General features: G+C 40.8%; 4 protein-coding genes across 6 annotated transcripts; 3 read left to right on the plus strand and 1 right to left on the minus strand.

The window, feature by feature from the left end:
* Positions 1-266: 266 nt before the first annotated feature.
* Positions 267-3,381, plus strand: si:ch211-286b5.5 (uncharacterized protein LOC100003596 homolog). The gene is made up of 3 exons (XM_046406144.1): positions 267-475; positions 1,047-1,173; positions 2,410-3,381. The coding sequence occupies exons 1-2, from the start codon at positions 386-388 to the stop codon at positions 1,170-1,172; spliced, it is 216 nt and encodes a 71-aa protein (XP_046262100.1). The 5' UTR covers positions 267-385; the 3' UTR covers position 1,173; positions 2,410-3,381.
* A 792-nt stretch (positions 3,382-4,173) lies between these two features.
* Positions 4,174-7,690, plus strand: si:ch211-286b5.4 (afadin- and alpha-actinin-binding protein). 3 transcript variants are annotated; one of them, XM_046406108.1, is made up of 13 exons: positions 4,174-4,271; positions 4,454-4,513; positions 4,620-4,729; positions 4,804-4,884; positions 4,973-5,081; positions 5,204-5,282; positions 5,375-5,495; positions 5,952-6,105; positions 6,285-6,388; positions 6,473-6,634; positions 6,852-6,966; positions 7,087-7,246; positions 7,517-7,690. In XM_046406108.1, the coding sequence occupies exons 2-13, from the start codon at positions 4,462-4,464 to the stop codon at positions 7,623-7,625; spliced, it is 1,356 nt and encodes a 451-aa protein (XP_046262064.1). In that variant the 5' UTR covers positions 4,174-4,271; positions 4,454-4,461; the 3' UTR covers positions 7,626-7,690. The 3 variants fall into 3 exon arrangements, with proteins under 3 accessions (XP_046262064.1, XP_046262055.1, XP_046262073.1); XM_046406099.1 differs by having other exon boundaries at positions 4,804-4,872; positions 4,958-5,081; XM_046406117.1 differs by lacking the exon at positions 4,804-4,884 and having other exon boundaries at positions 4,958-5,081.
* An 806-nt stretch (positions 7,691-8,496) lies between these two features.
* nanos3 (nanos homolog 3) lies at positions 8,497-9,999 on the plus strand. Its single transcript, XM_046406130.1, has one exon. The coding sequence runs from the start codon at positions 8,646-8,648 to the stop codon at positions 9,321-9,323; it is 678 nt and encodes a 225-aa protein (XP_046262086.1). The 5' UTR covers positions 8,497-8,645; the 3' UTR covers positions 9,324-9,999.
* A 126-nt stretch (positions 10,000-10,125) lies between these two features.
* LOC124068136 lies at positions 10,126-14,728 on the minus strand. Its single transcript, XM_046406086.1, has 8 exons — positions 14,720-14,728; positions 14,483-14,522; positions 14,169-14,275; positions 13,314-14,065; positions 12,575-13,073; positions 11,863-12,002; positions 11,467-11,568; positions 10,126-10,351 (listed from the first exon to the last, which is right to left on the minus strand). Exons 2-8 carry the CDS (start codon positions 14,511-14,513, stop codon positions 10,273-10,275), a joined length of 1,710 nt encoding a protein of 569 aa, XP_046262042.1. The 5' UTR covers positions 14,514-14,522; positions 14,720-14,728; the 3' UTR covers positions 10,126-10,272.
* Positions 14,729-14,827: the final 99 nt, after the last annotated feature.

Below are 14,827 nucleotides of genomic sequence, written 5' to 3' on the forward strand. Positions count from 1 at the left end.
AACACAGCACAAAATGCACAATCACATTTAAAATGTTTTATTTAAAACAGTACCAAACTGGTGTAAGGTCAATGAAGTGATGATTAACCACTGTTTTGTGGATGTTCACCCTCCAGGTGAAGGTCATAGTATACGGTCCTGCTGTGCTCTCTAGGAAACTCATAATAATGGACAGTGCGTAAGGGGGCGGGCAATTTGCTTGACTTTTTAATTGACAGTCATATTGTCCAATAGACTGCCTCGTTGGTGCAGAGGGGGCGGGGCACAGAGTGACCAATGTTTGCCTTTCGGGTTTAGGGTTTAGAGCAGTTGGGGTTAATTTCCGCCCAGTGGTAGCCGGCTATATTTAGTAGCTCTCAACTTTTCTCCGCCGAAAGCCGTCATCATGTCCAACAACAATGCTAGCAACAACTTAATTATCGCTCAAAGGGCCGTGAAGCAGCTTCGGTTAGAGGCCAGTATCCGGAGGATCAAGGTACGAACCCCTCAACACTGACACACAAACACGGAAGACTGCGCCGACCTACTGTTGAATGGCGGAGACAAACTGTTGCAGAAATGACACAGACTGGACTCTTACATCACAGGCTCAACAAAGTGGTCTTCAAAGTTACACGTAACAAACTGGTTCCTGGTTGACTAAACCACAAGGGAACAAGCGAACAAGTTTTTGTCGTGTTTAATCGGCTGTCAGTTGTATTCTGACTGGCTCTTTTGAATCAAACGTGATTATTTTGAAGTGTCAGTGCATCGAGAAAAATTACACGTTTGTAAATATTGTTAGCTAAACATTTCACAGGAAGTGCTAATGTCTAAAGCTGGTGAACATTATCTTTTAAAGTTACATAGTAGACACGCTCGTTCGTGTACTGCGCCGTTGCTTGCAAATTTTATGCAAAATAGTGCCAGTTAGGTTTTGTACGCAGCTGGAAGAATGGGTAGTCAGAGTATGACAGCAAGTCGGCTCGAGCATTACAAATACTGTACGTGATAGGCTGGTTATGTTTCCTCTGACACGCGCCTTCATCTTATGTCTGTCTCTGCAGGTGTCCCAGGCCGCTGCTGAGCTGAGAAATTTCTGTCTGCAAAATGCCTCCAAGGACCCTCTCCTGGTCGGCGTCCCCTCCAGTGATAATCCCTTCAGACCCCCGAAGTCCTGCTCCCTGTTCTGAGGTAAACCTGATTTTTTTTTCTCTTCATTGAGGCTTCAGCTGGGGAGTTAAGCTTTGCAATTAATTACCTTAGGGAAGGAATTTAATCACATCTTCACATTCAGTTTGCAATGAAATCAGTCTGCCAAATTCAAGCAGACGTTATAGTCCTTCAAGCTGAGAAGTTGTTTGATATTAAATGAAAGGTCAGAAAATGGCCATCACCATTTACCACAGCGATGTCTTCAGATCGTTTGTTTTGTAACAACCAGCAGCCCACGGCCTAAACTGAACATTTAAAAAGAATCAGAAAAGCAAAAACCTGAAGTTGGAGATTCTGAAACAAGCAGAAGTTTGTTTTTGCTTGAAAATTCACTCAAAAGATTAACAAATTATACAACAAACAAAATAATTCCACACGATTTTTCTGTCAAATCATGAAATAATAGTTTCAGCTCCAGTTATGTTGCCGGTCACAGCTACTGGTTTTGTGCCTGCACTCTACTTTCATTTATTCTCATCTACAGTTTATTTTCATATGTAGATGCTTGCCCACCTCATGAAGCTAAAAGCAAATCCACATCTTTGTGAGTTCTTAACTAAATGTAATGATACTTTTCTTAGAAATAGAGCTGAAACAATTACTTAATCAAATAGTTAATCAACAGGTATTAATTGGCAACATTTTTTTTTATAAGGGAATAACTGCTGAAGTCATTTTTTCCAACATTTGATGGTTGCAGCTTCTGTGAGTTTGGTAGTCTCTAGTCAAATTTACATCATTACCATACTGAGTGAGCTAGTGTAGTTACATTATATTACAAAAATGAAAGTGTGGTGAAAATGAATGGAGCAGTGGTTCAACTGAACCTTTGCATGTAATTCAGGGAACAAGGAAGGATCAGCTTCATTTTCTCCTTTGAACAACATCTAATTTAATATGCCGCATTTTTCAATATTATCTAAATATAATGCTAAATTGTGATCAGTCCCATCTAAGTGTTTAACTACTGTAATTTAATTGATAATTATCCTTTAAATGACATATGAAGTACTTCTTTTTCTCGATTACGTTGTATACTTGCATATAATATTCTCTAATACTGTACAAGTAATGCATATACATTGCTGTTTACTTTATTATTTGAACCTGCACTGTTGCCGCTGTGACATGTTTATGTTGTCTGCTGCGGAAAAGGCCTATAACAGTTGCTTTTTTGTTGATGTTTTTTCTAAATATCCGTTTTTCTGTTAACAGCAGAGAGAAAGATGGGCTATTTCTGAATTAATTCATCGAAGGCTTTCTTCACTTCTACTTGATGTCACTGTGGACTGAACCAGCAGCTCCTTATGGGATTACACAACATGGGACTGATGGGTTGAGGGGAGGGAACTTTTCCACTTGTTTGCCAAAACTAATGGTATCATAACTCCCATCTGTTACATTAAAGCAGGGCCAACCTCTGCATGTTAAAAAATGTTATTAACACTAACTTGACTAATGATTAAGCTGTTCTTGGCATTCCTACTACTTAATGTGTCCGATCTAAATTTACTGATGTAATGATGTATGTCTCCAGTCAGTGAAATTCAGCCCATGTGATTGGCTGCTGAAAATGCAACTTCCTGTTGTGTCTTTTCTGAAACAGTCAAACATTAATTTAAACCAGGTGCTGTTCAAGAATAAGGACATGTTTTCTCACGTACACTATATTTCATATTGTGGCCAACACACATACTGATGTGTCATAAGCTGTTAATGTATTTGTAAGAATGGTAAAGGTGCCATTACTATTTTGACATGGTACAGACTTTAACCCGATCATAGCAAGGAAGGTGATTGTCAAATAACCTTTCATCCCCTGTTTTTCGTTTCTGTATATATGTCACAGCCTGTTCAGGTTGCTTTTATTTGCCTAAATGTTCCTGTCTCTGTTGAAAAAAATTCGGCCTTATGCTATTTGGGTAGTGCAGTCTGGTACCAAATTTAATGTGTATCATTTAAGATACACAAATGGCCAAACAGCAAATATTCATATATCTGTTCAAAACATCTAAATGTTGTTTGTATTTAACAAATCATGCTGCAATGACTTAATTGTTTTTCACACTGGAGTCATATTCAAACTTGCATTTCAACCAAAACTTTTGCTACTGTTAGCCTGTATCTTTCTTAACTTTGCTACTGTGGGCAACCTTTTAGAAATTAAATGACTTTTTCAAACACTGACAAATAGTTGTATGTGCTTTTTGAAAATCAGTATTTATTTTAAACACATAAACAGAGGAGATGTTACATTTGTGTAGCCTCTTGGTTTGATTTCATTGTCAGTTCAGTGTAAGACTTTCCATTGTCAGGGTGAAAGCACAAAGACTGAAGGAAAAGCAAACATTAACATCTTGTCAACCAGATCTGGTCATAATAAAATGAATAAGGTGGTTCTGTAGGTCACTGCTGGACTAAATGTGCTTGATCAGATAATGACTGGTGGACATCTGGCCACACTGTCATAAATGTACAGGATAACAGCAGACAGGCAGCACCATTAACTTGTCAATTCATGTGAATCATACTGTGTCAGCTTCAGGGTTGTTGTTGTTTCATGTAAAGACAGGACCTTTATATGCTACAACAAGGCTTACTGATATTTGTAAGGAAAATGCCACAGATGTTTGTAATACATTCTGTGTTTGCTCCACCCATTCTCTTGAAAACAGAATACAGTACCATGCTCAAACCTACTTGATAGGTGACACAACATGCTGACTTTTGAATTTTGAGACTTAAAAACCGCTTCACGCCCTTTAGACGATTTGAAAAATGCTGAGCTAAACCTAAAGTGGCTGAACATCTAAGTCTGAATGTGTTTTAGGTTTTATCGTGCATATTCCTCCCATCATAGATGTTTCTTTGAATACTGGCCTAACAAACCTTCATAAAGCACCTTATATAAAGTAGTAAATATGTACTGAGGTCTAAGAAGTAAGCAGGTTGAATAACTTTAAATCCTGAAGCTTTGATGTTATAGTCTAGCCCATTGTCAGTGGCAATTAGCAGAAGTGCAATCACCTGGACACAAAAGAGACAGCATCTGTTTTTGAGGAAGTTACACTGCTCAGGTAAGGAAGTAGAAATATGTGAGGTGATCCATTGTTGCTATAGTGATACTTGTTATTTAAGGAATTAAAAGGAAGTGTCTATATATAGTGTATATATATATTGTCTTGATCCTTTTGTGATGCACACCAGTTCCATTAACATGAGTAAAATGTTCCTTGGTTGTTAATATGGGAATATAGAATACCCAAGATGGCTTCTAGGATTGGCCAGATCAGAGCTGGAAGATGCCTGGAGTCCTCAGGTATATGTTTTGCCTAAAATCTAGATACTTGAGCCAAAACCTGACTGCCATTTTCTTGGGTTTTAATGTGCCCCCTTTTATACCCCTATGCTCTTGTATTTTCCAGACTCCTACCTGCTGGGGGATCTCAGCTCCAACTCCATGAATGAGCTCTTCCACAGCGAGTCCTGGTGGGCCAACAGCAAGGAGCGCAGAGAGCAAGGAGACTCACTCAGGGTTGGTAAAAATGAAGCGAATGAAATAGATTTGTGTTTGTATTTGGGGGAAACACTACATTTTTATTTTTGCAGGAGCAACTAAAAGAGATGGATGAGCATGTGTCCAGGCTTCAGGACATGTTGAGATCTGAACAGGCCAAAGTAAATTGTACTGTAAGAGCATTTTATTATCTGGATGGCTTTACACAGTTCTGCCTCTTCAAAATGACCTGTTCCCTCTTACCAGTGCACTCGTCTGCAGCTGCAGCGTAACCAGCAGGAGGCAGAGCTGAGGCGACGTGAGCAGCACATCAACAGACTGAAGGAGCGACTCTCCCTGCTGAGCGACAGACACAGAGAGAAAGGACCCTGTGAGACTCACTGTCAAGTTACAGTTAAAATTCCCTGAAGATTTCACACACAGCTATTTGCTTGCATATCGAGCATTTACTGAAAAAACTCAACATGTAGCATCTTGCATTTTTCAATCCAGCCATAGAGGTGCTGAACTTTCCCACTAGAGGTCGAGGCAAAAGAGAACAGGTGGTCAGATCACTGAGGTCTACTGCAAAGTACGTTGGTTGTTGCTATTATCATCCCTTCCTGATTGCTGCTTTCAGGTGTGCCTCCTTTTTAATCCTCGCTTGCTCTGTCCACCTCGCAGACGAGAAGAGGCAACACTACGTCTGATGCTGGAGCGCAGAGAAGCTGAGCTCAGAGAGGCGATGAAGTTGCGCCACAGCCTCACCACTTTACTTCATGCACTCAGAGTCGACATGGAGCATGTGAGTAGTCTTTTATTGATCTGGTCTGTCGACAACTGCCATTGGTCACTGGGCCCGAGAGACATTTGTCAAACAGTAAGTGAACTTATCAAAACTGGATAAAAAAAAAAAAAAAATCAGTTATTTTGACAAAACCATCTTACCACATGTCTAACATGTTAGAGTTGATTTAGGGAGTTAAAGCGGGGGTCCATTCAATAGCATTTCTGGAGCTTGAAAATGAATTTAAAGATCCATTCATTTGACTTATGAAACATTGTGGATGAAAGTTTTGCCGGTTGTTAAAATGATAACTCCCACCTGCTGAGGAAGATCGTGTGAGGCTATCAAAGGCTTCAGAACAACTATTAAAAAGAAATTATGTAAATATTTTCTCAAGAAAGAAAACTCTATTTTGAGGATAATGTTGAATCCAAGATAATTCAACATAACAAAATCAGCCTTAACCTTTTAAAGACCTTGTCGGATGCGGTGGAAGTTCAGCATGAGGCCCGAACTGAAGACAAAAGGCTGGATCAAGCTGAGGTGGCACTTGGTGACCATGTAACAGGAGGTGTGGTTCAGAGTTGGAGGCAAGTGCAGCAGAGACTGGTTGAAGTCCTACCTGAAGGTAAACACCCAGACTGAACATTATTTTAAGTGTCACTTTAATGTGCTGTACTTTTTTTAGACTATAGCGAGAATAACATTTTCCAGATAAGTCTTCAGCTTTAATTAGTTTTTGCCAAGCCATTTACTGAGAAACACTAGTTTGAGGATTACCATATGTGGTCTTTCTTGACCGTGCAGGCCACACTGGTGTTGGCACCGACCATGACAAGCTCCTGGCTCGACTAGAAACTGACCTGAAGGAGAGTCAGCAGCTTGTCAGATTACAGCAGCAGCTGCTGCAGGTACATTTGTCTGTCTCACACTCACCAACATACACAAGAACCTTTGCTCGCGTCAGAGTTACTCTCCCTGGTTTGTGTCTACAGGACAGCCTTTCCTCACCTGTCCCCACTGAGTTGACTGATTCCTACTTTTTGGAGGAGTGGGAACGTCTGAAGTCGCGCTGGGCAGAGTTTGATTATCAGAGGCGGACTTTTGAGAGGGAGAGGAAGTCCTTCACTGATGCTGCCATCCGACTGAGCCATGAGGTGGTCAGAAAGTCGACTGTTACTGTTTTTGAAGAGATGTATGATCAGTGCTTGGACCATTTTGTCATGTGTTTGGTCCCTGCTGAGTTTAAAATTATTAAAATGAATAAGGTTGTATTTACTGTCAGAGGGTGCATTGTCATAAGATCAGATTGTGCTTTTTGAGGTGGTTTAAAAGGCTGCTTTTTACGCTAACTGTTATATTTTGTTTCGATAGCGCCGTGATTTTGAGCAACAGAAGGCCTCTCTCCTGAAACAGCAGTATCTGTGTAACTCACCTCAGCTTGGTAAAAGGCCACCACACAGCAGCAGGAGAGAGAGCACTGCTCTCAGTAAGTATGCCATAAAACTAAAAGGTGGAGTGGTGGGAGAATGATGTTTTTAATATGGAGGAGTAGTTTTACTACAACAGCTGTGAACACATTATGCATACGTGGCTCGGGATTTCTCAGGTTTGGGGCCCACCAGCATGTCGGGCTGTCTTCCTATTACTCCATCTTCCACCAAGTCGGGGGCAGCTGCAGTTTCTGGATTAGATCGGGGAAGGGCTGGAGTTCCAAGCCCTAACACTCCTGAGCTCTACTCTGCCCTCAGTCTGTCGTACAACTGCAGGTTAGTCAGGTCCTGCTGTCATAGCAAAGCATAAAGAGAGAAAAAAAAATGAACAAAATGTCTTGAGCTTAACGTTTGTTCATAAATTCATCTTGTGTCCTTGTGTGGGGGAGCTTCAAGTCTTTAAGTCTGGTTCCTTGCGTGAAAATTTCCATTTGCACTTGACTGATTTGATTTTGTGTTTGATCTGAAAAGCCTACTTGGATTTTGTGATCTCCCCATTACCGCAGCTATTCCTTTTCGATCTGTCATTCCTCTTTCCTCCTTCAGATCCAGTGAAGTTGATCACCAGTCAGAGACATGGGATGGCCAAGCAGATGGGATGATCCACTCGCCACAGGCTCCACACTTAGACTACAATTTTGATGATTGGTGGTGATTAAAAACATATTGTATGCCATTTCCACTTTTTAGGATATTTAATAAAGACTGTTTTTAATTGTACATTTTTATCCTACCATGTTTATTTTAATTTCACTTCTGTTGAGCATTTTATTCTTTTTAAAAATAGTTCACAACCCAGATGTGTTATGCACCTTAACCTTTTCACTGAGTAATTTGAAATTTAAATATAGCTTACAGCTAAATTTGTGCTGTAACTTTGGCTAGCCTAATAATAATAAAATTACGAATTCACTGCTGTGGATGCATGATGAGAATTCACTCATTCTATGCAAATCAAAGAAGTATATGGTGAAAACTGTTTTATTAATTGTTAACATGCGTGTGTATTAACCCATCAGATTTGCAAAGTATCAATATACTTTGCAATACTGCAAATATTCAACCTGTCTTGGCATATAAACATTTTTTACTATTTCCACTATATCATACTTGACTGTCCAATGATGGTTAATAAGAAAAATATGACAGTTTAGGCCTCCATTTTGGCCATCTCTCTGTTTTACTAGCCTTTCAAGTGTATTTTTACTCAGATATGTCCATTATTCTTTCTGAGAAACTGATTCATGATACAGACAGGCTCATTTCCATGAGTTCATGAGTTCCATGAAGCAGCACTGTCTCCTCAGTTACAAAACATACCTGCTCAGTTTGCATCTAAAAGGTGACAAATTACTGTATATGAGCAACAGAAGGAAGCTCTGTCTGTCTGTCTGTCTCTGTCTTACTTATAAGAGGGGCATGCAGCTGCGCATGTGGCGACTGCGTGGCCCTCAGCTTTCATTGGAGAGAAGAGCTCATGTGATTGGCTGCTGGCACGGCTGGGCGAGAGCCTCTAATCACTTGTACTCAATTACCAATCAAAACTTTGTTACTTGCATTAAGCGACGTTTACCTGGTGTTTGTATCTTTAGTACAAAATCAACAACTCAGTCAGGTCTCAGGTATCTGGCAGACAAGCCCAACACTCTGCACAGAAGGGGACAGAATTAACGGCATGGTTTGGGGACTCTTTCATCACCTGCCGCATTTCATGGAGTCGGACTGCAAAAGTTTCCAGCCATGGAGAGACTACATAGGACTGTCGGACACGATCAGAGAGATCCTGGGTCGGAACACCGTCACCAAGGGCCCGCTGCCAGTCTCCAGAGCTCCGCACTCAGAGTCCAGTGAGCTGTGCCGGGCACTGGTGTCTGTGCGCATTAACGCAGTTGGCCGAAATGGCGACTTCGGCGCAGACTGTGCGCCAGAATTTCCAGGTGAATCTGCACTGCCAGGGCCTTTGGCTCCTCAGCGTCCGCCAGGTGTACTGAGGTCCGCTTCAGACTCATTCCCTGCTGATACAAAAATGGATCTGAAGCTTGTACCAAGGCGGGCGGGCACCCTGGGGCCAAAAGAGCGCAAGAAGGTCACCCGTTTTAAAATCCCAGATCCTCCAGGGTTACCGCCATTACCTGAGCGCATGTTTTGTAGTTTCTGCAAGCATAACGGAGAGTCCGAGTTGGTTTACGGATCCCACTGGCTGAAGAATCAGGCCGGAGATGTTCTGTGTCCCTATCTGCGGCAATATGTGTGTCCTTTGTGCGGAGCCACGGGGGACAAAGCCCACACCAAGCGCTTCTGTCCAAAAGTGGACAGTGCGTACAGCTCCGTTTACGCCAAATCCAGACGCTGAACCTTCAGGTGGCAGGTAGAAAATATGCACGGAAAGCTGACTCCTCCATTAACGAGCCTGATTTGTGTTTATTAGCACGCGTGTTTCTTGCTGTGGTTTGGTTTGTGTTTTGGTTTGCTTTCCACTTGCATGCATTGGCACGTTTGCTGTGTATCCTTCCACTGTGCTGAATGGAGTTATTTTCCAGCTGCTCTTTTTTTTGTCGGCCTAACATCCTTTTTAAAAGCGTCCGTGTCTTGGATTTTGAAAAGGACCACTGCCAGATATTATGATTGGGAGGAGGAAAAAAATTCTCATTGGAAAATCTGTTTGTTTCACATTTTTAAAACGTGGCCGTCTCACGTCCAGTTCCACATCTCGTGTCCATGCATTAAAGTGAATACTGTCAAATCTTTATAAAGACATACAGTCAGCCATCGGTAATAATTTTACTACAGCGTGTAAACAACATGCGACCATGTCAGCATTTTAAAATTTTAAAAACATGAGTGACTTGTTCTGAGGTGTGAATAACTGTTCTTGTTTTTATTTTGAATATTGTACATGTGGCGCTAGTGAAATGCCATTTCAGCTTTTCGGACTTTGTGGAAAAAATAGTGTGAAATTTTCTGTGTGGATATTCTTATATGCCAGTTATACAAGTATATATAAGTTATGTATAAACAACATGTGTGTATTTGTTGTCCTCACTTTCCATTCTTTGAAATTATTTGGTAGAGCTGAAACCAGCCTCTTGGGTCAGTCTAACTCCTGGATATAACATTAATGACAGATGATACTTATAAAAGAGTACCCACATTACTGACTTCAACCACACTCGACTTTATTTGGAAGAACGAGATAATCAAGCCATTGAACTGAACGTTCTTTATAACTTTACAACTTTTCATTCTGATTTGCTTTCATTACCCACAAACCATTTGGGCAGCAAGGACTTGAAATAAAATCCTCAACTCCTTGAACTCCTTGAATTTTTACTGCTGCGGCGCAGGTTCTCCAGCTCTCTGTGAGTGGCCATGACCTTTTGACTAGAAGAAACAAACCAGGACATGCTGATGACCAGTTTCAATAACTCAACAACTTTTTTTTTTTTTTTTTTTAAACCAGATTTGAGTTTGACAATAAATGGGACAGATTAAGGCAGGCTAAAGATGTTTGTTAAATAAGTAACAAAAGTGGAATAAATGATTTAGTGAGGACTGTGTGTGTGGTTAAAGTGTCTCACTATGAGTCTTTGACTCTTGGCAAGAACATCAAAGTGCCTCCATCAATATTAGAACTCCACTTGGAGGGCAGATCAAGTCTTCATCCCTGCACTTTTGGAGGATCAGCTAAGTTTCGCTGAAACAAATTTGTCCTCCCTGTTCCTTATTAAACTGCTTTAATCCCCATTTCTAAAAACTTTTTACAACTAACAGTGGAGGCGTCTAAGTAGCAAAGCCTTAATTTCCATTCAGATTCTTCCTCTTGCGCCCCTTATAAAATATCTGGGTCTCAGAAACCCTAACATAGCTAAAGTTTCCAAACTTGGAAGAAAAAAATGATGGCCAGATGGTAGTGTTATAACAACAAAAATTACATTTTTAAGACTTTAAAAGTCTTAAGTTCAATTTTATGTAAAAGCTCATAAATCAAAAACTACTCTAGGCTACTGGAACCAAATTTAGTGTACATGTTTGAAAGCAAGGTACATGCTAAACTGTGCAATCCCGGGATAGTCTGTAACTAGGAAATGTGAAAAGTCTCCTAATTATCTGCTGAGTGAAGCTGCAGTACAGTCCTGTTGATTAGACCTCTCTCTCTCTTCCTCTGTTTTTAACCGTTAGCCATCTCAAACCTTTAGGTTTCATTCACAGTTCTAACTTGACTGTCTCACAAACACGAACAATAACATTGATTTGAGTGAGTTCCTCAGGTGGCTCTGGCAAAAAGGGGCCAAACAGTCTACAGCTGACACAACTCATGACACATTCCAGCCAATCAGAGCACAGAGGTGGGTGTGAAGAGGATGAAAATGACCAATAGTATTCCAAGTCAAAAGTTCAGCTCTTGTAAGAGCAAGGAGGGGGAAAAGAACAAAAAAGGAGACCAAAGACTGAAATAAAGGATTATGTAACACAGATATTGAGAAGCATTTACTAACTTTAGTGAAGAGAGTTCTCTAATGAGCCCACAGATCAGATCAGTAGAATCTTGACAGTCTGGGGAATCAAGCTCTTCCTCCCTCTCCATCACCTCCTCCTCGCTGGATGGGGAGAACGGTTGCATGGATGAAAAAGTGGCATGTAAGCTTATAACAAATCCTGAATCTGAGTTTGTTCATTTGACAAGACTATTAAAATGAGTAGCTATTTTAACTTTTAAGAGAATGTTAAATTTCTTTAAAATATCCTGTTAGGTTTGTCAAATCTCAAGTGAGTGAAACCCTGAGAGTGTTTGCGCTGTTTCCTGAAAAGCCTATTTATAAATGCTCACTTATCTTTCTTCTCATTTCTGTCAGGGTTCTCATGGGATTTTACTCTCTTCACTACTTCCTTACATCAGAGCGATGGTGTTCAGCTGCGAGTCTGACACATGATCCAAGTATCCAGATCCAAACGTGTCAGTGGTGTCCCTGGTCTGAAGGGGCTCAGCATTCAGAGTCGAAGGACCAGCACCAGCTTCATCATCAGGATCACACTGTGTGCAACAAAATCATCCACTTCTGTAAGGCTACATGGCAAAAACAACCTTCACTATGCTTCAAGTTGGTGATGTTCATTGTTTTTATAATGACTGTCAGGATAAACTCAGACAGCAAGTATCTGGCCTCACTCTTATCTCTTTTTAGTTGCAGTATTTTGCCTTAAATATGTACTCATTTAGCTGGTGATTGTCTATTAAAGCTTACACATAGCTAGTGAAGTATACAGTTTAATATGAACTATTTGTGTAGCTTCATTTTTAAAATTGTGATTCACAGAAGAACTACACATTAACAAGTATTAACTGTCTTGGTACTAATTTGCAGTACTGCAGTATTAGTCATAAACATTGAACGATGAGGATGGGATGACACCTCATACAAAACACAGAAAAACTGCATTGTTGAAGAAAACAGGGACTGAGCAACACTGACTGAAAGACATATTTGAATAAAAGACCGACAAACATGACCTTTGATTTTAATTAACATCTCTGACAGTCTTAGCACAAACCTGACATTAGAGGTTTCTCTAAACTGGGATTTAAGTTCTGGTGCGAGCACTCACACTGTCTTTCCTCTCTGGGCCACCGGGTGACACTGCAGCCTCACAGAGCTCCACAGGGCCACAGCTGTATCCTCCTGACAGGGTGTCTGTGGATGAAGCACAGTCCCCCGCAGTATAAGTCAAATCTTCCTTCTTCTCATATCTGGTCCGGGTCATCTGGAGAGGGGCAGCTGCATTTGCATCCCGGTTCTCAGTCTCCTCATCGAAACTGATGGCAGGATTTGGGTGTACGACTGCTGACCCATCTCCCTCATCTTTCATTTGTTGCTTAGGTTTTTCAGCCACACTCACGGCTGTACGTCCCTCACATTGCTGGTGATCCTCATTCCCCAAAAGGTCCTCCTCTGTGGGTGGACCTGACTTTGTGTCCTCAGTTAGCTCTGGAGAAGGTACTATGCTTTCTGCAGCCTCACAACTCTTTTGCTTTGAGCAGTCTGAATCACACAAAGTACTAGTACCAACTGAGGCTGTGACAGCAATGTGGACTTCGGTTTCTATCCTGTGTTAAAAAGCAATGTCACTGTTAAGTGGTAAGTAATAAATTGCATTCACTCCTGTTACTGTAATCTTCTACATTTGTTTTTCAATTCTTTAAATTCTTCATTTAAACTTAAATTTTACTGAATAATGAATGGCTACAGTTAAAAAGCATGAATCTGCAATGCAAAAGTTCTACTAAGAAATTCAAACTGTAAGATATTTAACATGTAGTTTGGATTGATCACTATAATATTCTGACCTGTCACCCCCTCCAAAGTGACTGGACTGAAGTGTCATCTCTGCCTCGCTGTGCTCTGTGACACTCCCTGCTGGGATGGATAGTGAGAACGGTAAATCATACAAAGATGTAATCACCTCCTGAGCCACAAGGACAGTAGTGTTATTACAGATCTCCTTCTTAGCATTCTCCGGTCTGTTCTGCCCGTTTTCACGCTTTTGTGTCTGTAGAAAGTGACTCCGCTCCTTCTCCGTCAGACCACACATTCCCATCCGTCGCTTCTTTTTGGCTGGTAGTCCCACCTCTGCCTCCTTTGTGACATCGGCCACGTACATGATGCTGCATTCTTCGTGGATGGTTTCTTGGTTTCTCTCCAAATTACTCTGAGAGTTGTCCTTTGCATCCAGTTGATCCTCCAAGGCGGTTGCACAGATCCCTTTACCCTCTCCTGAGGTTGGTAAGAGGACCTGGTGTCGATCAGTGCATGTTTGAGATGGTGTTCTGTCACATTCCCCCACAGTTATTTCCTCGTTTTCCTGTCCACTCTGACTGGCATCATTGACAGTGTGAACGCTAAAGCCCTCTGGCTGAGAATTGGGATTCTTGACCGTAGTCTCTTCTGGTTTTTCTTCCGTGGCAGCATCTTGTTTGGTGAGACGAGACTGTTCTGCTGCCTCATGTGGGTGAGTTGGAATTACAGCAGATTCCTGCAGAGGAGACTGGTGGCACTGCAGCACAGTGGCATCCACTGCTGTATTATTTCTTTCAGTGTCCTGAAATTTAAAACGTTTCACTATTACTATTACTACTATAACTATCATAACTCAACAGTTTGATAAGATGTAAATGCAATTCTGTTTTAATGACATAAATTACCTGATGATGGAGAGCAGGATGAATATTATCAGTCTCTGGTATTTCATCACGTGGACATTCCCTCTTTCTTGACCTGAGTGGCCGAGGCTGGGCTGGATTTAAACTGTCTTAACACATCAGGAGCAACTCAATTAAACAGACTCCCACGGGATATCACTGGAGCTGATTAAAAGTTAAAATGAGTGTGTTGCAGACAAAGTTGAGCAACTCTATATCAAGCAGAATCGTGTCATTAAGTTTCGAAATCAGGGTCTATGAAAAACTATCAATCATCTTCTATTTCTGTTCAACGGTTAGCACATCAAAGTTAATACCGGTGTTGTTCTTCGCTTTTCCTTTTGCCATCTGCTCTTCCTAAAGAACAAGAAAAAGTTGACTTAATGAGAGACATACCAACATAGTGGAAAATGTAAAATATATAAATAATAATACATACGTAAATGAAAAAGACGTGTGGCTGTATCTTGAATGTTAGCTTAATGTTATGGTCAGTATGTGATATTTTTTCCCAGAACAGTAAATGTACTTAGTATCAACAAAGTTATACTGACCAAATAAAAAAGTGGTGAGTGTACTGTTCAAATAACAAATTTATGCTGATTAAGTTGACTCCCAGTAACTGGAAGAAAGTGACAAATTGCCGCTTCTATTTTTTGTCC

This window comes from Scatophagus argus, chromosome 2 (genome assembly GCF_020382885.2).
Source record: "Scatophagus argus isolate fScaArg1 chromosome 2, fScaArg1.pri, whole genome shotgun sequence".
In the NCBI taxonomy this organism is placed as follows: domain Eukaryota; kingdom Metazoa; phylum Chordata; class Actinopteri; family Scatophagidae; genus Scatophagus; species Scatophagus argus.